Source organism: Cryptomeria japonica, chromosome 4, assembly GCF_030272615.1.
Source record: "Cryptomeria japonica chromosome 4, Sugi_1.0, whole genome shotgun sequence".
In the NCBI taxonomy this organism is placed as follows: Eukaryota; Viridiplantae; Streptophyta; class Pinopsida; order Cupressales; family Cupressaceae; genus Cryptomeria; species Cryptomeria japonica.
Window position 1 is genome coordinate 149,522,295 of NC_081408.1, and position 25,734 is coordinate 149,548,028.

The 25,734-nt window shown below is 34.1% G+C and overlaps 1 protein-coding gene across 1 annotated transcript in view; it reads left to right on the forward strand.

Moving 5' to 3' along the window:
• The first annotated feature begins 630 nt into the window (after window positions 1-630).
• LOC131037767 (putative disease resistance protein At5g47280) overlaps window positions 631-25,734 on the forward strand; it is a 65,574-nt gene continuing 40,470 nt past the window's right edge. Inside the window, exon 1 of the mRNA XM_057969961.2 lies at window positions 631-1,421. Coding sequence (XP_057825944.2) covers window positions 743-1,421 — 679 coding nt within the window. The 5' untranslated portion in view covers window positions 631-742. The remainder of the gene's footprint in view (window positions 1,422-25,734) is intronic.

Below are 25,734 nucleotides of genomic sequence, written 5' to 3' on the forward strand. Positions count from 1 at the left end.
TCAAGAACCATTCAACTTCACCAATAGACCATATATTTATTCAATATAATTAAGCTAAAAATTTTAATTATATTTATTTAATATAACTAGGATCTAAAATTCTTTCACATTATTGTGCCCAGCAAAACTACCAGCTCAACCTAACGATCTAGTAGCTGGTACAATGGAAGACAGCAGCTTGAGGGAGAACAGCAAGGTAGATCAAACGTAATAACAAAGCAAGGCGTATACGATACGTCGCGTGATTGTATGACGAAAGGCTAAAAGTCCAATGCTAATTCTTAATTTAAATGCGAAACTTTCAGGAAGCCAAACGCTCGTGATGGACTAGGAATTTTAAATTCGCATAGAATTTCATGGCAATGCTAAGCTCTACAAATGTCAAATCTTCTTAAGCAACAATATGTCAAACAATGTTATATAAGAGAAAATACAGTCTGTATGTATCGAGACCTTGGTGTGAACATGCGACAATATGTATAGATTCTAAGCATGACTTGATCTTTTCCTTTCAGCGTGCTCTCCACGTGGAGTAATAAACACGTCATGTTGTTTTCCTTATCACTTTCATGAATTAATTATGAAACATTCTAGATGCTGGCTTAGGCCAGCCAAGTCACGAAAGAATTTTCCAAGCGGAAGACACAGCCGGGATGCATTAACAAGTCTAAAATATAAAAAGCCAATTAAACAGTGCAGAGGAGAAGCTATCTTCTAATAGTTTTCATTGAAGAATCAGGCTATGGAGATGTTCAACTGCAAGTCTGTGGGCATTAGAGTAGACGGCCTGTTGAAAGCTCTAAGCCCAGCCATTCAAGAAATTTGTTTGCAGGATTTGCAATTACCCACACATCAACAAAATGCAATCTTTCACGAGTTTTTCAAGACCCTGATAAAAGGAGCCTCATTGATAAAAGAGAGTGAGAATATAAGCCCATTTAACCTGCCTATCAATTATAGGCATGCATCTCGAATCTTGGAGCTCGAAAAGGAGATCAATGATTTTATGGGACTAATGCCTGCCCACATATTACTGCATATGAGAAGGCTCATGGGAGATGTGGAAAGTGTTTACTATCCACAAGACATCCAGTATTTACATACACGTAGCATGCTCAAGGAGTCAATATTCAGACAAGCTTCTATGCTCACTAATGATCCGTGCCAGAATACTATGATGCTGCAACAAATGGGATCAGCGAATCTGATTGACTGGACAGAAATGGTGAAGGATTCGACGTACTCTTATCATGACAACGTTACTGGTAAATCTCAGTTTTATGTAGGAATGAAGAAATCTATTACGGAGTTGAAGGGTATTTTGTTCCAAAGAGAGGTGTCAGTCGTTGGATTACAGTGTATTGGAGGCGGTGGCAAAACTACATTGGCATTGGCTCTCTCCAATGATTCTGAAATTAAAGGTAAGTTCCACATCCTACAGTTCTTGTCTACATTTTTCTATGCTCTATGCGGTTACTCTATGACCAGGTTTATATGTGCGATTAACAAGAGGGGGGATATCGGTACGTACACTGATACTACACACTCTGCCTACATTAACATTTCCAACATAAGGTTTCTAAGTATTTTTCACTTTTTTTTCTGTTTTATTCACCATAATATGGAAATTAATACTACCTTAAAATCTTCTTTCATCATTAATGAATGATATATCATGATGTTGTTTGTGTGCAATAACAACCAGATATGCAATTATTGTTAGTTTAAAACGAGCAGAGAAAACACATAATAATGAGCGCAAAATAGCAGAAAGAATAATAGACACAACAAAGAACTCAAGACACAAGATTAACGTGGTTCACCACTAAGTGGCTACGTCCACCAGAAATGCAGGGAGAATTCTTATTAACCAATATCCAATCACACAGTACATCATGTATGGGCTGCCGACAGCCATTTATATAAACATATCAAATATGAAATGAAGAGTCTTCCGGGGAAGACAAACAACCATGTGACTATTGGGCTTCATATACCCAACAATCTCCCCCGTGAAGTCCAATCAGCACAGCCTGTAACATTCCCTGCATCTCCATTCCAAGGCTCATACTACAACCAGCTTTGGAGAAGATTTTAATATCACCAAACTTTGTTCATGAATAGTGTGAATTAATCTTCTCCAAGTCAGATCAGAGTTAAAAACATATTCTCTAACTACTTCATCCGGTAATCCATAATTAGGAACGCCATTGGTTGCGAATGCATAATACACTCCTCCATCAAAGTCTCTTGCTCTTGTGCTCCCCCGTAATAGAATATCTAGAAGATCACCATTATCAGATTTTAATACCCAAATATAAAACTCTTGTACAGGTGTGAATAGCCTACAAACATCACTCCCAATTCTCATGGTTGCCTCACTGAATGAATTTGTTGTATTTTGTGTAGAAACTTGTGCAGTACCTGCAATCAATGCATTCCACTCTGCCTCCACTGCTGCAATCTGCAACAATAAATCATCACTTCTGCAATCTGCCTATTCTTCTTCAGGGTCATCCTCATTCTCTAGATTCGAGACTACATCCTCCTCACCTCGGGAGGCATGCTCCTCATCTTGGAAGGGAAACAAACCAATCTCTTCTTCAAACAACGAATACAACAAACCCTCTTCTTCTTCAGCCAAAGTCTCCTCCTTTTTCCAGCCATCCCACCAATGATGTTTGGTTTCATCCTTCACTTGAACATCACTCTCTACCGAGTCTAGATTGCCAAGAAATTTTTCAATGACTGATCCGGCTTCATCATCTAATTCGGCCTCATCATCTGAAACTTCAGCTTGTTTATTGATAACATAAAAGCACCCAGATCCGGGATTAAACACAAAGTAAGGACACCCATATCCAAGATCAACTATCCAATCGATTCCCATGTCTGCTCAAGCCAACCGTGGCTCTGATACCCATTATTATATTTCCCTTTCAAAATGAAAATAGAATGATAAGACGAATTTTTTTGCATACTCTCCATAGAAGGAAGCTCAGAAATATTAAATTTTCGGAGGAAAGAACCAATAACGTATTTGCTTCTCTCAATATGATAGATTCAAACATAGAGAGAAGATTTCGATGTCAGCATCTTAACCAAAACCATAAATTTTGCTAGCGATACTGTAAAATTTTGGCAAATTGCTAGATTTCTGTTGCCTGAAATCGAGTCAGTGTCGCCTGGGTGAAAGACCGATTTCCTAAACCACAGTAGATCTATACATGTGTGATAAATCTTCTTTTATGCAAACTAATCTACAGGGTAAATGAAACTCTAGGATGAATCTTTCAAGCATTAAATTGCCACCGACAATGGTATGAAACGGTTTTCATAAAAATATGCCTACCAACAGGATCGATAGTTACGGAAAGCCAGCCGCATAGTGAGTTCGAAAATGAGAACGTTCTAACTCCATGAACTGTCAATTTAAAGCTGGAGACTTTTAATTGACAACGACGAGCTGTGGTTGTAGGAATTTCTCTTGGAAATAATAAATAGAAATATTACGGTATAATAATTTTTCATTTTCTATTTTTATTTTAATTTTGATTGTGTTTGTAATAAATGTTTTTTTTATCTTTATTCTATTTTTTGTTTTGGTTGTCATTTATTTTTTATCTTGGTCTTTGATGTAGTTGTGTATTTTACATTAAAAACGATTCAAATGTGATTTGTGATCAATTTTCTTACATCTATTTGAACTCTCATTCATCATATGATGGATCATGAAGTGTGATTTGAAATGTTTATGATAAAAAAAGCTTCTACACAATCAAATCCATAAGCTTGCATACAACATTGACATTAACTGTGGAGATATAATAGCATCAATCTTCTAAATGTTATGTAATTTCATTTTTTATTATTTATTTTTGTCATCCTAATTCTAAACAACGTTTAAGACCTTTACTTTTTCTTTTTTTTCTTCTATAATTATTCTCAATTGAACGTTAAATTTGTTGGAATATGGTTGTGTTTTATAACTAAAATTAGTAAATGATTGTTTCAAGTAGTTTCTAGAAGTGGAAAAATATGAAATATTTGTTAGTCAACTCTTCCAATGTTTTATGCTATTCAAATCTCTAGAAAGATCTCAATACTTTTCTATATTGAGACAACTCTTAACAATTTAAGAATGATGTAATTGTGTAATCAATTCATTAGAGAATAAAGTGATTGATGAATATTTGAGTGCTCTAGCACTTTGAGAAATTTGAACGAAATTATATGTTTACTATTTTCTATTTATTTTGTGTTTGGTTTATTTTCATCCACCTCTAACAAGTGGTACTAGAGCTAGAAGATTGGTGGAGATTTAGATTTGGAAGAAGATCCAAATTTTGTTAATTGAAAACAAGCACAACTCCCAAAAAGATTAAGTTAGTGAAAAGTAAAGAAGGAAAATATTGTAAGCCAAAAGTGAGAAGATCTAGGGGAAAGGACACAATAGTTGAGCATGTTCCAATGACTCTGATAGCATTTGTTGATTTAATCCCCATACTTGTTGACTTAAAACCCAATATTTTTGACAACATTGCACCCATAATTCTGACTTTTAAGTTTTTATTGGGATGATGACTACCCATAACTGAATGAAATGTATCACTAAGCACTTAAAATCAATGAATCATGTGATGTGACATCAGCACACAGGGATCGATCTCACTTTTTTTTTTTCGATTGTTTTGGATATCTTAGCAAAAAAATTTTTGGTGTGGTATCATATTTGATGATGTGGCCCTAAAACCTTAGTTATAAGTAGGGGACTTGCCAAGTAAGTTGCTGTAAAAAATTGGGAGTGATTTGAAATATCCATCTAGAATTTTGAGAGGTGCAAAGTTAAAGTGCTCAACTACTGGGTCCTCTCCTTGAGAAGAGAGAATGGAACAAAATATTCTTAGTCAAAAAAGTCCCACAAAATTTGCACGAAGATCTGAAGATTGGAGAGATATCTATTTGCTGAATTTTTTCACAAAGAAAAATTAACTATTTTCATAAGGAGGAGATGCATAGCGATATTTTAAGGAAAATCATTCTAAAAATATTTATTGGAATAGAGCACAGAAGAAGGAATTTATGACAAATTATATGCAAGTAAATTCTATATGATCAATGGATTGCATTGGTGGTAGCTTACATATATATTCAAAAGAAATTATAGGCATAAGTATTCGTGTGTTGAATAAAAATGAATCAACAAATATTATAATGTTTCAATAAAGTGATTGATAATTTATTATGACTCAAAAGAAGTAACTATTGTTGGGGAAATTATGAGCCCAATAAGTTGTGCATGTAAATGATGTTCAATTTACATTCAATATGCAAGTTATATTCTATTATATAATTTTGTATTATTACTTCCTTATTGTATATATCTAACTATCTTCTTGCTTGTGGCAGATGAGAGGAGCATTTACTATTTTCTATGTCCTATCTCAAGAATGCCACTCACTATAAGTATATAACAAATGGGGCATGGTCAAGCAATGCCTTGATCGGTCATGACCGATCAAGACATTACTTGATCGTGCCTTTTTGTTTATACTAACAAATGCATGTTACCGTAAATGCCAATCGGTGTGGAGTAGGATTGTAACCGAAGTCCATCAGTGTTTACCCAACACTAACAACCGATAGTATATCGGTGACTGTCAACGCTAACAGCCAATAGTTATCGGTGTGTTAGCCTTGACAACCGATAACTATCGGTGTAGACTAACACACCGATAACTATCGGTGACTAATATATTGCCACCCGATATGCATCTCGATATACCTTATATGCAACCCGATATATATTATATGCAACCCAATATAATATATATGCAATCCGATATATATTAATCGGTGTCATCATTATTTATGTTTAATCGATATTCATCTAAATACAAGATTCATTAGATCGATAAACATGAGGAACATACATAGTATGGTTATCAATAGGTTGTCCATATGCAAATGTAGAATGATTATCAAGGATGATTTAATTGCTTGATGGTTTTTATCATAGTTATCGATATGATAAAATGATTGAATGAGAGAATTCATAATTCTCTCATTCAATCATTTATCTTACCGAAGCTATTATGCATTAACACTCCCTCTTAGCTAGGTAAGATGAATGTAAACAATATATTCAAGCATCATAATTTAATTGATAGTGATCATGTTAGTCATTCATGGGAATCATACCACCTAATCATTTGGTATGAAGTATCACCTAAACATGTGATACTGAAGTTCATTACATCAATCTTGCGATTGACAAGATATCACCTAAGCATGTGATATCAGTATTGCCTACACACGCAATACTTAAGGATAATCATATGAGAAAGATTAATTTCTCACCTTATCCTAGTTGTGATAAGTGCACTGACATTTTATACAAATGTTTTATCACAACACAATCATGGCACATCCATGACATACCAGAGATCCAACATGATAACTGTTTTGGACATTATAAGATCATCACCTTATAATTTCCCCATACAAGTGTTCACTATCTTGAGAGATCGTCACCTCTTAGATGTGAACCCAAGGGATAAAATCCAAAATTGTCCTAACATGACAAAGAGGTTTACACATTAAACATCTTATAGGTATGCAAATATAGGTTACAAAGCAATTTACCTTTCTGTCATACCTAAGCCTTTTCTGAAGTGATCAACCTTCACTCTAGAAAGGGATTTGGTCAGAATGCCTGTAGTTTGGTCTCCTCTACAAACATATTCCAATTGGATTGCATTCCTATCTACCATATCTCGCACATAGTGGTATGGAATCTCAATATGCTTGGATCTGTCATGAAACACTGGGTTTACTGAAATTTGTATGCAACTCTGATTGTCACAGTGTATAACAGTAGGTTTCATAGGTTCTCCAAACAATCCCACAAGCAACTTCCTAAGCCATACTGCCTCTCGGAAAGCTATAGAAGCTGCAATGTATTCTAGCTCGGTGGAACTTTGACCTACAGAAGACTGCTTCCTGCTGATCCAAGATATCATAGCTGAACCTAGACTAAAGCAACACCTTGAAGTGCTTTTCCTGTCTGTTACACTTCCAGCCTAATCTAAATCTGTAAATCCATGTAAGTCTATCTCAACCTTCTTGTATTTGAGACCAAGGTTTAGAGTACCTTGTACGTACCTCATAATGTGCTTCACTGCAACCAGGTGTATCTCCTTTGGTTCACACATAAACTGACTTAGAGCATTGACTACATAACATATATCTGGTCTTGTATTTACTAGATACATCAGGGACCAAATCATCTGTCTATATTGAGTAGAATCAGTGGGTTGTGACTCTGCTGCTGCTTCTTTAAGTTTATGTAAGTTGGTTTCCATAGGAGAGGTCATGGGTCTACAATTTAGCATTCCGAATCTCTTCAAAATATCCAAAGTGTACTTTCCTTAGTTTAGTATAATGTTGTTAGAATTTTGTCATACTTCCAATCCTAGGAAGTAATAAAGGAGTCCTAAGTCCTTCATATCAAATTCTTTAGATAGATCATTCTTGCATTGTTTTATAAGTTGATAACTTCCTGTGATTAATAAGTCATCAACATATAAGATCAATATTAGCATATCACCTTTATTTCTTTTGTAGTAGAGATTAAGGTCTGCATCATTTTTGGAGAAGCCTAGTCCTGAGAGATGGGTATCTATTCTTTCATACCATGCCCTGGGAGCCTGTTTGAGCCCATAGAGAGCTTTCTTGAGTCTACACACATGAGACTCTATGTCATGGATTTCAAAAACTTTCAGGTTGCTCTGGGTAGACTTCTTCTGAGATCTCACCATTTAGAAAAGTTGTCTTAACATCCATTTCGTATACCTTCCATCCCTTTGTTGTTGCAATGGCTAATACAACTCTTACTGATGTATACCTGGCAACAAGTGCAAAGGTTTCTTCATAATCTATTCCCTCCGTTTGTGAGAAGCCTCTAGCTACAAATATGGCCTTGTGTTTTTCAATACTGCCGTCTGTAGCATGTTTGATTTTGAACAACCATTTAGATGAAACAACAGATTTCTTGGTTGGTCTAGGAACAATCTCCCAAACATCATTTTTCATAATGGATTGATACTCTTCAGACATGGCATCCTTTCATACTTGATATTGAAGTGCATCTGATACATTGCTTGGTTCAGCTTTAGAGAGGTCATTCATAAGGGCAACATAGCTAGTAAATTTATTAGGCCTTTTGCTTTCTCTGAAGGTTCCTAAGGGAGCAACAAACTTCTGAGCTTCTTGTACAGTTTTGGTAGCCCATGGTGGTCTTTTCTTGAGGTTTTCTTAGGTGGACTTAAAGTTTCACTCGTAGTTTCCTCAAGATTCTCCCTCTGAAGCTCAGGAGTAGGATCTCTATCTAAGTTGGGGTTGGGAATATGGACTTCAGTATCTAGAGAGCTTTGGGCTCTTTTGAAGGCTAAGTTTTCTTCAAAGATCACATCCCTACTTAGTTCAATATTCTTTTGGCCGGGTATATATATTTTGTAGGCTTTGGAGGTTTCACTATATCCAACAAAGATCCCCCTCTTTCCAGAGGGTTCTAATTTTAATCTTTTCTCCTTAGGTACATGAATATACACTGGACATCCAAAAATCCTAAGGTGGCTTATATCAGGTTTTGATTTAGTAAAGACTTCTTCAAGGGTCTTGTCTTCAAGATGAGAGTGAGGACATCTGTTTTGAATGTATACTGCAGTGCTGGTTGCTTCTGCCCAAAGATTGATATTTAGATTCTGATCAAGAATCATAGCTTTGGCACCTTCAACGATTGTCCTATTTTTCTTTTCTGTTATCCCATTTTGTTGAGGGTTGTAAGGTATTGTTAACTCCCTCTTAATCCCTGAATTTTTACAAAACTCTTTAAATAATTCTGATGTGTATCCCCCCCCCCATTATCAGTTCTTAGGGTTTTAATTTTGTTTCCTGAGTAGTTTTCTATTAATGATTTGAATTCTTTAAACCTATTAAGGATCTCTTTTGATTCTTTACATTTCAGAAAGTAGATCCAGGTTTTCCTAGAGTAGTCATCGACAAATATTACATAATACAAAAAAAACCCCAATGAATTTACAGCCATAGGTCCACATACATCATAATGAACTAACTCTAAGACTTTACTTGTTTTCCTAGTACTACTCTGAAAAGCACCCTTAGTATTTTTACCTAGGGCACATCCTGTGCATGCCCCTAAATGATATTGTTTTAGCTTAGATAGACCTGTGACAAGGTCTCCCATTGATGATAAAGCTCTAAAATTTAGGTGGCCTAGTCTTCTATGCCAGATTTCATTGGCATCTGTAGTTTCATGAATTAGGGCTATGTTGGGCTCTGTGCATAGCTCATATAGGTAGCCTTGTCTTTGACCAATTGTATTAGCTTTCTTGATAGATGAGTTCTTTGGCCAAGCCAACACTTTCTTGTCCATGAAGGTCACTATGTATCCATTATCCTCCAGTGTTGATATTGAGACAAGATTCCTCTTAATGCCTGGAACATATAGCACTCCTCTAAGTTGTAATGATACACCTTACTCCAGTTTGATGGTGTAGTTTCCAACTCCTTTGACAGGGTGTGTGGAGTCATCTCCGATGGTTACCTCTTCATCATATTCCTCTCTCATGAAGTCTAGTACTTCTCTGAATCTTGTGATGTGTCTGGATGAGCCACTGTTGATTACCCAGGAGTTCACTTTGTTTGATGTTTGATGTGTGAGTGTTGAATAGAGCACATACTTCTCGGAGTCCTCTTCCCTTTTAGATTTTCCTGATTTGGCAAATGTGGCTTGTTTAGCTCTTTCTGGACATTTGGCAACATAGTGCCCAAATGTGTCACATCTGTAACACTGAATTTGAGAGAGGTCCTTTTTTGAAAGAGTTCTTGCTATGATGACTTTTTCTCTTCCCGAATTGCTTCTTCTTGCCCTTTCTGTCTGAGTTCATAGTTAGAACTTGAAGATCTTCATCTATATTATTTTGTTTGATTCCTTTCTTGTTTTGCCTTGATTCCTCTTGGAGACAGTCAGCCTTTATTCTATCGAATTTTGGAAAGTTATCCCTTGCACTAATGCCTTGGACGAACGTTTCCCAGATACTAGGCAACTCATCTAAAGCAATGAGGGTTAATTCTTTGCTTTGGATCTCATATCCAAGGGTTGCTAGTTCATCCCTTAAGGTAGATATCCGCATGAAGTAGGCATTGACTGATTCTCCTTTTATCATGGTTATATGATTTATCTCTCTTTTTAGAGCCAAGTTTCTACTGGCATTGGATATCTCAAAAGCATCTTCAAGTGCTTTGAACATGTTGAAGGATGATTCGTGTTTCTTTATAATGGGCATAATATCGTTCCTTACCCCATCAACTATTATTTTGATAGCCTTATCATTTCCTTCTCTCCAAATTGCTTGATCAGGTTCAGTCTCAGGTTCTTTGGATTCAGTCTTTACGAATGATTCAACTTTGCTATCTCTTAGTATCATTTGAATTCTGAATTTCCATGCGGAAAAATCATCACCTCCTACAAGTCTGTCTTCAAATCTGATAGTGCTAGCCATTGATAGGATTGTGATGTTGAATATATACTTGATTTGAATTTTACGTAAAATTGAACAGCCTCAAGTTCGATTTAACTATAGCTCTGATACCATGTAAATGATGTTCAATTTACATTCAATATGCAAGTTATATTCTATTATCTAATTTTGTTTTATTACTTCCTTATTGTATATATCTAACTATCTTCTTGCTTGTGGCAAATGAGAGGAGCATTTAATATTTTCTATGTCCTATCTCAAGAATGCCACTCACTATAAGTATATAACAAATGGGGCACGGTCAAGCAATGCCTTGATTGGTCATGACCAATCAAGACATTACTTGATTGTGCCTTTTTGTTTATACTAACAAATGCATGTTATCGTAAATGCCAATCGGCGTGGAGTAGGAGTATAACCAAAGTCCATCGGTGTTTACCCAACACTAACAACCGATAGTATATTGGTGACTGTCAATGCTAACAGCCGATAGTTATCGGTGTATTAGCCTTGACAACCGATAACTATCGGTGTAGACTAACACACCGATAACTATCGGTGACTAATATATTGCCACCCGATATGCAACCCGATATATATTATATGCAACCCGATATAATATATATGCAATCCGATATATATTAATCAGTGTCATTATTATTTATGTTTAATCGATATTCATCTAAATACAAGATTCATTAGATCGATAAACATGAGGAACATACATAGTATGATTATCAATAGGTTGTCCATATGCAAATGTAGAATGATTATCAAGGATGAATTAATTGCTTGATGGTTTTTATCATAGTTATCAATATGATAAATGATTGAATGAAAGACTTCATTTATCTCTCATTCAATCATTTATCTTACCGAACCTATTATGCATTAATAGTACACACTTTAATGGATCAACAAAGAAACTATCCAACCACACATGAGAATGTTGCAACTTGAACAATGATGAAAAATGGAGATGAAAGTGAAATGCTAGACAAAACTTTGTTATGAATTGATATGATACAATGTACAAATGAGCTTGCTTATATAGGCAAGTAAGGAGAGAGTCGTTACAACTACCATGTGACAAAATTAAAATCATAATGTTGACTCATCTCTATCTAGAATGACACCTAAGATAACTGACATGAATAACATTAAATTATGGTGTCATGTGACAACTAAGCTATGCGTAAATAGGTGCTAACCAAGAACTAGTTGGTAAATATCTTTACTCACACCAACATCCCCCCTTCAGTGAAACTTGGGGAGAAAAAATATACAAATGATGTAATAATAATATGAAGATAAAATATATGGGTCACGACAACTAAGCCATGTTAGGTACCCATGAACAACTAATCATGTAACTAATCTCTCACAAATGGGAAAGAAGGAGAAAATATCATGGAACAAAACTCTCAAAAAAAGAGATATGCAAGATATAGACAAATGATAGATCATGTGATGTATGGATATCTCACATCAATACCCCTTGGAACTACATCCATCACAAGAATACAATAAAATCACCCATCCAGTAAAGGGAAAGATAGAGGCAACATTCCCCTCCCCCCTGAATCAAGTATCATCAAAACCACTAAACTATGTTTGAGGCCAAAAGAGAATCCAATGGTGACAAACAACATATCTCCCATTCGGAAGAAATAATTCTAATGGTGCATGTAAAGTAAACTTCATGTTCATAATGCAATGAAAGCGAAAATGTCTCGACAATGAAAGATTAGAAGTAAAGTTAAATGCCTCCACAAATGTCTCATCAAGACTACTAGAAAATCCTCAATCAAGCATGAAACAAAAAATGTAGGACACACAAGATCATTAGCCAATGAAAAAATTACAAAGAGAAGAGATAACTCCTCAATCATGAACTTCAAATATAAAGTAGAGGAATGAGAGGCGAAGATTGTAAGGCTTGAAATGAAACAATCTTGAAACCACAAATCTGAAGAACCAAATAACTCTTGTTATGTTGAAGTCCTAGAATCCATGTCAAAAGTCAATTCTGATGTAATTTGAAATTAACGAGTCATGAGAAGATCAACAAAACCAATAGGAGGAACTCCATTAGTCCTCATACTAGATGGATTAGTCAGAGGAATGTAAGAATCATCATTATCCTTAATGAATTTGAAGGTATAGAGCCTATGTATATGATCAGCCCTACCCATTGCAAGAATATCACCATTTGCATTATAAATGTAAGCTGCATCTTGAGTGAATGAAATTTTGTTAACATCCTATGTAATAATGTAAACTTAAAGTAGATTATGTGCTACCATAGAAACATGAAAGACACTAGACACAACTACAACAACCAGGCCAACATCACCTATGAAAGAAACTTGCACACACTGATTGCTTGTAATCAAGATGCCATGATATGGTGGAGGACCTAGAGAACTTGGAATCATGTTGTTAGCTAAATTGGAAATATGTACTAATGCACTTGAATCAAGAATCTAGCCAATGTTCCTAAGTACATGAGTGGTAATCAAGGTATAACCCTTTCCTTTGAGATCACGAAATCGGTCCTCATGTCTGGTAGGAGATGAACTTGATGAAGAAGGATCATTAATCTTATGCATCTTGAGTAATTATTGCAACTCATGGTTATTATTTTTGAAGAAAGTTTGTTCATCATGTCCATATTTCTTGCAAAAACCACATGGTAATTTGTCCTTATTGTAATTCTCATAAGTATGCCCAAGTTTCTTACAAAGTGAATATTTGGGTCTCTGCTTCTTCGAATTTGCCTCTTCGAAAGAGGGAGATGAAGTGTCACCATATTATATCTTGGACTTCTTTGTGTTCTTCCACTTTCTTTTGGAGGAGTGAGCCACCAAAGAATGATTCTTAGGAAGAGAATCTATCTAAACCAATTCGACTTGCTCCCTAGTCAATGAATCACAAAACTCCTTAAGAGAAGGCATATTACATGATCTTCCCCCATAGCATCTATTGTAGAGTAGAAGGTAGAAGAAAACACTAAAAATAGACCTTGAATCTTAAACAGGATCAAGAAAATACAGTGCTTATCTTCTTTTTCATGTCCACACCATTTCAATTATGATAATATCAACTTGAACTAGGTGAAAAATCCTGAAATGTAGGAAATTCATTTTGAGTGAGAGAGGTAAGATTGGCTTCAAGCTACAAGATCTTGAACTGGTTGACATTTCCATCCAACTCTACAAGCTTATCCCACACCTCTTTCAGCATTTTACACTCAACAATATGAAACAACAAATTATCTAACACATGAAGTCCTATGAGCCCCCTTGCCTCATCCATTTTGTTTCTATGAACAAATTGCTCAAATGGCTTATTAAATTCAGGTTAGTCTTCATCCAATAGTTGCCAAAGACCTTGTGGTAGTAACAACTAAGACATTTTGAGCTTCTGTGTGTGATAATTATATTGAGGGAGAAATTCAATCCTGAGGTTTGACATGATTACAAGAGCACACAAATAATGAAAATGCAATAGACACCCCCAAGAAAAGATAATTTTAAAATTCCCAGATGTCAAATTTTTCCAAGTGAAAAACAATTACAACTATGACAAATTGAAAAAAATAGCATATGAAGATGGGAAAAAGGCACCTGAATGGATGAGTACCACTCGTAGAGGGTGGTTTATTATAATTGACTGGCATTGGAAGGTGTCAATATGATACATAAACAATCACCATAAATACACTCCACCAAATATTCACAACCTTCAAATAATATATCTCAGTCCAAAAAGATAATTATTGTTGGAACTAAGGGAAAATGTGAATAGACATTATGCTCGTAGCCTTGATATCATTGCAATGTAATTTGCATCTTGGTGGGTATTTGCAAGTCAAAAAGAAGCAAAGAAATCACCTCAAGAAAATAAGAAGATATGCCTCCTTTGTATTAATAATTTTTGCCCAAAAAAATGCCACAATTGCATATATATTGCTTCAAATAAGATAACAACCACATGGCATTAACAAAAGCTGCACCTTACTATATAGCTCAGACAAATAAAAAAATGTCTACCCTTGTATTGTTGAAAAGAAATTAGATGACAAGGTGATTCTACAATACTGGGTTACTCTTTTTTGGTACATCTCAAGATTTTTGCTAAAAGCATATATCTTCTAGAAAATATAATGATTTAAGCCTTGAGGGGTCCCATTTGAATGAATCCATTAAAGATGTTTAGATCAAAATCCCTTAGGTCAAACTGCCTTTGAGAGAAAATCTATACTCTTAAATCATACCTTCAATGGAGTCTCCTTCACCCATATCAAAATGTTGACAAAAAATTGTTTTAAAATTATCTTTCTGAGGGTTGAATAAATTAATTTAGAGTTTTGTTTTGTAAGTATGTAGTACTTATTATAAGTTTTCCAAAAAGTAAAATTTTAAATATTATTATTTTCATTAATATATTTAGTTTTTTATTTCTTATGAATGTAGGTTTTTCATTGAACATTAAGATCTTTGTTTCACATGTAGAAAGAAAGGATAATAGAGATTGATATGCTCATTCCAACACAAAAAGAAGTTAATTCAAATGCATATTAAAAAAGTTATGCATGATGTCATACACCTCTATCCAAGTTACAATCACTCTAACTTCAAAAATAAACTAAAAATATATATATGCAACAAAAAATATTGAAACAATATCCATACACTAGATATTGGTGTGATAAATATATTTTTTAAAAATTAGAGTTTTATTTTTCTATAAAAATGTTATGCATGACATCATAAATGTCCCCTTTGAAAAATGTTGATTATTGTAAAAATAAAGTTATTAAAAGTTATCTAAAAATATCCACAATTTATTTCTAGTTCTCAATATATATATATATATATATATATATATATATATATATATATATATATATATATATATATATATATATATATATATATATATATATATATATACTTAGAATCTACAACAAAGGTCTCACAAATCAGTAGTATACTTCCTCTTCAAATTATAAATCATTTTGCGGGTATAATTGTTAGTAAGTGAAGATCTATTGCAAAATGTTGATTTTAGCATCAAGTTTGGCCAAAAAGTTCAAGCCATCCTTCTTCAGTATCGCAAATACTGCTCTATTGCATGGGGAGGATCCACTAACTTTAATGTGAGTACTCCACTTATTAAATATAAGAATTATAGATCCACCTTTACCTTTATCATGGTTAATAGAGAACTAAATTGACTCTTTCCAAATACACTTAAGGCTGATATCCAACACAAAATTGGTTTCTTTGAACTCTTTTTTTTTCTACTAAATATCAGAGGTTCACAATACAAAAAATACCACCAATGAGAGTTCCACAGTTAGAGATAGATCATATAGTTAAGCCAATCTACAATCCTCAAAAACTAACCCAAAGGCCGCATAGTCAGATAACATGTACAATTGCACATCATCAAAGGCGGTCAATACATAACACAAAAAGGACTATTCAAACATAGTTTCTCCATCTGGAGAGCTAGAATCCCTGAAATTCTCCATCCAAGTTTTCCATCCCTATGCACCATCACATCATCTCAGTACTTTACCCCACAATATGGGGTCCACATATGGATGAATGATTGCTTCAACCACTAGGATATTCTACACTTGAACATGTTGTCCTTTGATATTTTGTTCATTGAGCTCTCTCACAAAATTTATTAATCTAATTTTCAATAGGGATCTGTCACTATAGGATCTAGCCTAGGTGAAGCCATGTGAAATTTCTATTGTGCAATCATTGCAGCTCCATCTTGCAACAACCTCTCAAAATTTATATACACAATCCTCATAGCCACTGTCACCTGCACATTAATATCATGAAAGACAAGTCTCTTAAGAGACTCAATAAGGTTCTCATCTCTGCCATTAAAGAGGTTATCATTCCTATATTTCCAACTAAGCCACAGTATTTCAACATAAAGAAGAGACCAGAAAAAGTTAGCATGTTTCTTTAAGCTTATGATATGACCATTCACAACATCAAGTATATCAATATTATGACCAATACAGAGGCCAAAAATATTCCATATTTCTTTAGCAAACTAACAATAAAAGAATATATGATTAACAGACTCAGCAACCCTACAGCAAGTGCAAGAAATAATTTCCCCATGAAAATTATGAATAGGAAACTTATGGAGCATTAAGAGCCACCAAAAAAACCTCTTCTTGGGTTCAACCAGCCTACACCAAAGAGTCTAAAAAATCTTCTACCAACAGACAACATCAAGGATTACCTTCCAGCAAGAATTGACATAGGAAAGAATGGCATCACTGTCAACAAGGAGGGAGTATATGGCTTTAGCTTTGGTTCTAGGTGGCGGGGACCCATCTAGCCATTTATAGAAACAAAACATGGAACAATCAACAAAGCACGGTTTGGGAAGACAGAGAGGTGAAAAGGATTCTCTTAGCATGGTATAGGTTCTTCTATGGGAGGGGGGGACATTATACTCAGATAACATGATATTGTTCCAGCTTAAGAGATGCCCGTCTCTAAAAATATCAGAAAACTTCTCAAGACCTTTCCTTGCCCAAATTTTAGCAGAGCAACCCTGAACCAGAGCTAGAGGCTTACCATTATATTTTAGATTCAACCAAATAGAGTGTTCACCATAGAATTCCCCATTCTCCCACAATATACCATCATAGGAGATATAGCCTCTTACCACCTCCTAGGCTTTCCAAATTGATTTGAAAAGAGGAGAACCAAATGACCTCTAACCTCAAAGTCCCCAGCAATGATATCACAAAGATTCAAACCTCTCCAATTAGGGTTATTGTTAGGAATAGATTTATTGATATATTGTCTAATTAAGATTTTCCAAGGTTCCTCACCTTGCAAGGCTCTAAATATCCATTTAGCTACAAGGAAAATTCCTTTCCATCTTAGATCTTTTAGACCTAATTCACTTCTTTGCTTATTCATAGTGCACCATTTCAAATTCATAGCATGCCTTTTCTTACCTCCTTAACCATCTGACCAAAGGAATTCCCTAGTCATCTTTTGGATATGACAAAATTGGTAATTACTAAAAAGCCAAGAAAAAGTATAATAGATGTTATATGAGGAGATAATTTTTGAACAAACTTGAGCCCTCCCAGCAAGAGAAAGAAAATGCATATTCCACTTCCTAAACTTTTTATCAATTTTTCTTCTGATCCACACCCACATAGCTTTCAAGTTGGGCTCAATTGCAAAAGGAATATGAATGTACCTTACTAAATGATTAGGCCCACACTATTCTAAGGAATATTTATTGCACCAGTCAGGGGGTTGCATCTTCCATCCAAGTAAAATAGATTTGGAGAGTGCGATTTCACTCCCTGAGGCTTCTCATAATATGTCCTTGAGTTTACTCATTAAAGCATATAAATAGTCTTCATCCAATCTAGCTAGGATAGCGGTATCATCCTTAAATTGAATGTTGGATAAATTATCCCCATTAGACAAGTTGATACTTTTCACCATGGGGGAGGTAGTGGAATCTCTCAACAAGCAATACAAGGCATGAGCATCAATCACAAATAGGCTAGGAGCTTAGGGGCATCCTTGTCTAATAGATCTTGATAAACCAAAAATGTCTTATTTAGATCCATTAATCTCTACATAGGATTTAGCATCTTTCATCAAAATATTGACCATTCTACATAAATGTTCAAGGAACCCTAGGATTTCAAGCATCATATTAAAAAAACTCCATTCAATTATACCATAAGCCTTCTCAAAGTCCAACAAAGGTAAAGCAATGTCTTGTCCTAATTACTTGGCCCAAAACATGGCTTCCCAACATGTAAGAAGATTCTCACGTATGTATCTCTCTTTGACAAATCCAGTCTATGTAGGGGAGATAATATTTGGGAGGATTCTTTCCAATCTACAGGCAAGGATCTTGGCAAGGACCTTATAAGACATATTAATCAAGGTAATAGGCCTCCAGTTCTTAATTAAAGATTTATCCCCATCCTTAGGAATCAACTTGATCACTCATGTATTAATTTCCTCACCCAGAGAACACACCATCACAACCTCCCAATATACCTTCAATAAGTCTTCACCTATCCAATCAATGCAACCCTTGTAGAATTTAGTCGAAAGACCATCCGACCTTGGCACTTTCTCATTACTCAGGGATGAGATTGCTTCTTTAATCTCCTTCAACGATAGAGCCTGATTCAATCTCTCAGCATCCTCATTGTTCACCTTCCTAGGGATGATATTTCTCAATAATTGTCTAGTCTTTACCTTATGCAACACATTGTCCTCTCTAGAAAAGAGCTTTTGGTGAAAATGAGCAAAAGATCTAAGAATATCAGCTTGATTTGAAATAGAGTTGGCATCCTCACATATAATGTTAATGTTATCCCTAGCTTCTCTAGCTTCCAACAACTGAAAAAAGAATATGGAACCTTTATCACCATGTTCTAGCTAGTTGACCCTAGCTCCCGTTTTGGAATCTTGGATTTTTCTCATTTTGAATCTTTCTAAGTGAGTTCTTGGCTTGGCACAAAGAGTCTAGAGCCTCAAAGTTGGAAGGATCGGCTTGCAAGGTCTCTTCAGCATGGTAGAATCTTAAATGGGCCAAGGTTTCCTCTTTCCTAGAATGCTTGGCTAATTTATTAGCTATAGTTTGAAAGAGGGTTTTCCAAATCTGGACTTTTTGGGTCCAAGCCTTAATGGGGCCGACATCTTTCAAAACAAGATTATTGAATTGTCTAATAGTAAGTGTTGCCTGCAAAACTTCTTCTCTTCCCAAAGGCCACTATTGAGGGAAAAGGCATTCCTTTTAACATTCCTACTTGGGGTCATCTTGTTATGGGAGATAACAACTTGGATGGGGTGGTGATTCGAGAGGGTGTATGGAGTAACTTTAAACTGGACCCCCTCGCTATCTTTGCAAATGTTGAGAAAGTCATTGTTAAAATAGAATTTGTCACCTTAACCGATATTAAGGAAGCCTGTTTAATGATATAGTAATCTGAATAATACTCACAAACTACCCTCAAGAATATAACAATCTTCCCTAAGAACCAAAGATACCCTAATTATAAGTTTGGAAAATACTCACAATGCCAGTACCAACACAGTTCTTGACTTGGTTATCCACAATCTTGATCATAGCTTTGTGAATGGAATTAACTTTGTATATATATAGAAATGATAAATACAAAATATATAGCCTTGGATGGACTTTCTTCAGATCAACAACATGATAGGCTTCTTTAAACTCAACAACTAATTTGAAGAAAACTTTTATCTAAGTCATTTCATTATCATTTTTCCTTTTCACTACTTTCTCCAATCACTAAAGAAAATATATATAAGAATGAATATAATTGTCACCAGTTAGGAGTAGTTATTTGTTAACACAAAGACATTCAACTAACTATTGACAATACCAACTTATCTAGGTCAAACTTCAAACTGCATCTCTTAACACAACACAGATTTGGAAGGAGTTATAACAAACAACCAGTTCCATTTTGTAACAACTATCTCATGTAATAATACATGACTATCATAGGAGAGTAATTTATTTGTTTTCTCCATTGTCTTTTATGTTGTCATAGTGAGTCATTTTTTTAATAACATTACCAATTATAATCCCTAAAAAAAGTATACTCTGCAAGCCTGACAATAAAATGTTTAGACATTGAATGAAGAAGAAAGAAACAAGTGGAGGAGACAATCCCTATTAAAAAAAATTATATAATAAGCGTTAGATACAAGCCTCTCCCAACATTATTGGAGATATGATTTTGGTATAATTTCATGCCATGTTCAATTTTATTTCTTTATTTCATTCTAGATTTAATGCAGTGTCTTTTAAAATACTATTTGTACTTTTCTTTTCCAAATCCAACAATACACCATACTTCAGAATAACCACATCGTGGTAGGCTTACAACTTAAATCTATTCACAACAATGACAAGGTTGATGGTAGTTTCCCCCTTTGCCATTGATGTCAAACCACAAAACAAACCCCCAATAAAAATGAGACCAAAAAACTAAGATGAAATCTCTTTGCAAACATCTAAAAGTAATGTAAAACTTGAATCACAGTCAAATTTGAAACAAACCATTGCTAAATCAATAATTGTCAAGTCAACAAATCTGAATTTGAATCACAGTCAAATTTGAAACAAACCATTATTAAATCTGCAATTGTCAAGTCACCAAACCTGAATTTGAATCACACCATAACTAAAAAATTTAATCACCATAATTTTCTCTGCCTTTGACATAAATGACAAAGGGATGGGGAATGAAAGATAGAAATAATAATATACTTCACCTAAGTAGATGCACAAGGGCTTCACTGGCTAGGAAGTAGTATATCACGTGGATTCATATTGGGGGGTTTAGTATCCTAAAAAAGAGGGCGCAATATATTTTCTTATCGATGAAAATAGGGAGGTTTCTAATTCCGACTATGAAAAAATACAATATTTGGTGAATATAGGGGGGGATTTTGATTCAGGTTGTCTATTGGGAGAGGGTGACAAAAAAGGATTTTAGGGCAATATTTTTTGAAAATAGGGGGATTCTTTAGTATGCCATGAACATGCATGCTATAATCCAAGTTCATTAAGTGAAGTCCCCATGAGAAGATGCTAGTGTGAAGCCAAAGTTAGGGTGGCAAAGGCACAACCCCAAGTTGTGAACAAAGAAGTTCAAAAGTTATCGTAGGAGGAGGATTCATGAAGATATCAACAAACTAAGTTGTTTAGTATTAACATACTAAAGAAAAACATCATGATCGGAAACCTGTTCTTTCAAAAAATGATATTTGATAGAGATATGCTTAGTGTGAGAATGAAGAACATGATTATTGAAAATATTAATAGAACTATAACTATCACAAAATATGGAAACTAGACAATCAAATACCACCTTCAAATCTGTGAGCGTTTGCTTCATCAACAAAACCTATGTGTAACAAGAAGCAGTAGCAACATATTCTGCCTCTGTTGTAGACAAAGTGATAGAACCTTGGTTATTGCTCAACCATGCAACCAACCTGTTCCCCAAAAGGAATGCACCACCATTGGTGCTTTGTCTATCATCAACACAACCTACCTAGTGGGCATCTGTATATGTTTTCAAGGTAAAATCATTAGTCCTAGGATACCATAAACCATAATCTATAGTGCCTTTGAGATACCTGAAAAATCCTTTTAATTGCATTAAGATGGGACACCTTAGGAGTAGCCTGAACACATGCAACCATACAAATAGACTACATCATATCAGGTCTTGATGTTATGAGATACAACAAACTGCCTATCATTGATCTGCACTCTATTTATTATGTGGCTAGTGAATTGTCATTCTTACTTAGTTTACTACCTATAATCATTAGAGTACTAACCAGCTTAGAGTCGTACATCTGAAACTTTTTAAGCATTTCCTTGGCATATTTAGTTTGTGATAGAAATATTCATGCATCCAACTGTGATACTTGCAATCCAAGAAAATATGATAATTCCCCTATCATAGACATTTCAAAATTTGTTTGCATTTGATTGGAAATATCTTTACAATCTTCATCATTCCCATCGAAAATAATATCATCAATGTATACTACCACAACAAACACCCGATCTTCAATGGATTTGAAATATAAATTACTTCCAGCATTACCTCTATGAAAACCGTATTGTAGAAGATGTTGATCAAGCCTAGAATACCAAGCCCTAAGGTCATGTTTAAGACCATAGAGGTCCTTTTTGATCCTACAAACATAATCCTCCTTACCTACACACACAAAGTCTTCTGGTCGTTTCATATAAACCTCCTCATCCAAAAATGCATTAAGAAAAGTTGATTTCACATCCATTTGCTAGACTTTAAAGTTCTTATAAACTGAAAAAGTCAAAAATATATGGATTACCTCTAATCGGGCTACAACAGTGAATGTTTCATCAAAATCAACCCCTTCCTTTTGTGCATAACCCTTAAAAACCAATCTAGTATTGTTTCTAAAATTTTTACCATTTTCATTCAATATATTTCTAAATACCCATTTTGCACCAATGACATTTTTTGTTAGAAGGTCTAGGAACTAACTCTTGAGTGTTATTTTTCTCAATTTGAGTTAATTCCTCTTTCATGGCATTAATCTAATGAACATATAAACTAGCTTGCTTGCAAGACTTAGGTTCCATCTCAGAAAATAAATAAAGATATGCTTCTTTATTATAATATTTAACAACCTTTTTCCATGTTTGAATTTCATCATCTTTATGCCCAATTATCTGTTGTTCAGGATGATTTCTTCTAACAAACCTAGAAGTTTTCTTTTCACCAATATTTTCAAACGAAATATCACTAAGAGTCTCTCAATTAGACTCATCATTATTATTAGAAGTATTTTTTGCAAGATTAGTTGCACCAAAATTATATGAAGTATTAGGATTGACTTCTACAACATTATCAATTTCAACAATAGATTATTCACAATTATCATTTTGAATTTCTTCATCAATTTTTACATTAACACTTTCAATCACTCTTTTCAATCTATTGTTATAGCATTTATAGGCTTTACTATGAGTAGAATATCCCATAAACAATCATTCATCACATCGAGGATCAAAGCTACCCAACCCACCATCCTCACTTTTAATAAAGCATTTATTACCAAAGAATTTAAAATATTTAACTAAAGTAGACTTACCATACTATAATTCATATGGAGTTCTTTTATTATTTGGTCTCAATTGAACTCTGTTGAGAATGTAGACCATCATAGGAATTGCTTCTACCCAAAACCTGTGAGAAATTTTTGCTTCATTATGCAAAGTTCGTGCCATTTCCTTGATTGTTTTGTTTCATCTTTCCATCACACCATTTTTTTATGGTGTTTTGGCTATAGAATATTGCCCTTTATGCCATTCTCTTCACAATAAGCCACAAATTCATTAGAAAGGAATTCTCCAACCTTGTCAAATCTGAGACATTTAATTTGAAAATCATTCTCTATAATTGCCATTGCTCTAAAGATCTTAAGCGTATCGAATGCTTATGATTTTTCCTTTAAGAATTTTACCCATGTCATTCAAAAAAAATCATCTACAAACAACATAAAGAACATTTCATTTTTTAAATCTTTAGTTATTATTGGACCACAAAGATCAATATGGATTAATTTAAGAGGTTGTAAACTTGAATATTCTTTAGGCTTATAACTAATTCTATCCTACTTACCCTATTGATATTCTTTGTAAATAATATTCTAAGGTTTTACAATCTTGGGCATATGTCTCACTAAATTCAAAGAACTCATTTTTACAAGATTATCAAAATTAACATGACCAAGTCTTTTATGGCAAAGCCAGCTTTCATTAGTTTGACTTATCAAACAAATTCTACCTTTTACTTCCATTAAATCATAAACATTACTTTACGTTTTTTTATCTTTAGCTATTAGTTTTCAAAATATAGAATCTTTTATTTCATAACCTTGAGCATTAAAATTTACAAAATAACAATTGTTGTAGATTTGACTTACACTTAGTAAATTGTATATAATGCCATCAACATACCAAATAATATTTGCCTCTAAACTACCATTAATAGTCAAGGAACCTTTACCACGAATCTGTACCGAGGATCTATCTCCAAATTTCACTGCACCACCATTTCATTCTATAAATGTGGAATGCTTGTTTCTTTCACTCATCATGCAGTTCGAACAACCACTATCCACTATCCAAAGATTCTCTCATGTTGCATGTAGGGTTGTTTCAACAACAAGAAATCTTTTCTCCTTTCTCTAAACTTTCACTTCCTTTTGGTCTCCAGTATCTACATAACTCGTGTGATAATTTGTTGCAATGTGTCCAACATTCTAACATTTAAAATAAATCACATTAAAATTCCTTAAGGAATCAAATAAATTTTAATTAACCAAATTGATTTGTCTCCTTGGTATAATTTTGCAGTTAATTTCTTTGTGACCAAAATAGTTGCAAAAAATTACAATAGCCATAGAAAGAATAAAATCTTCTAAGATACAAATTCTTCCTTCTTTGTGATTCAAAATTATTAATTTTTGCAATATTAGAACTTTCATATTTTCCAAATCTCAAACCTGATTGATTGTTATTCTTTCTCTATTTAGCCAACATTTCACTTAACATTTCTAATCTTTTTCCAAACTTAGCTTTTTTTTTTTGAAACCATATTTAGCTTTTCGATTTCAATTTTGAATAAAACTAGTTTACTTTCTATTTTTGAATTAGAAGAAGTTCATATTTTACTATTTTTGCTTGTTTTTTACCTTCTTCAAGTTCAAATTTTAGATTTGTGATAATCAAAGTTTTGGCTTTTGTGACTTTCAATTGTTGTGACCCTTTGTTCTTCAATCTGTTAATCTCATCTAGAGCACAAACAAGCTCTTCTTCCAGTTCCACTTCGCCTTCTACATCACTATTAGAATTAACATCATTCCAACCTGTAGAACATGGTCCTATAGCCATAAAAAAAGTTTCACAAGTGTTAGAATCAGAATTACTAGCATCAAAATTAGTACTTTTCCCCTTAATATAAAGACTTTTCTTTTTCTTTTAGAACTTTCATTGTTTATAAGAAAATGTTAATATTTGTTTCTTTTTGAACCCTTCTTCCTCATCACTTTTAGAATAAGAATATTTGGTAGCAAAATGTCCAATTTTCCCACAATTAAAATACTTTGCCAAAGCGGTTCCTCTAGATCCTCTTCTAAATTTGTGTTCATCTTTTACCTTTTTAGTTTATTTAAAAGCAACCTCCCTTTTTGACTCATCATCACCTATCATTCTCATTGCATAAGCTATTAGAATACCATGTAAATCATCTAATGAAAGTTTACTAAGATCCATTGCCTCTTCAATAGAAAAACATTTTGCACTATATTTAGAAGGTAGAAACAATAAAAAAATTTCAACAATAATTGAATCTTTTATTGTTTCACCAAGTTCTTTGATTGCATTAACCATCTCATTAACTCTGAGAAAATAGTCAACAATACGTTCGTCTTCCTTCATTTTCAACTCTTCAAGATTGACCTTATTTGTCTACGATTTTGCTTGCTTTAACTTATAATCTCCTTCATAGATGATTTTCAATTTGTTTCAT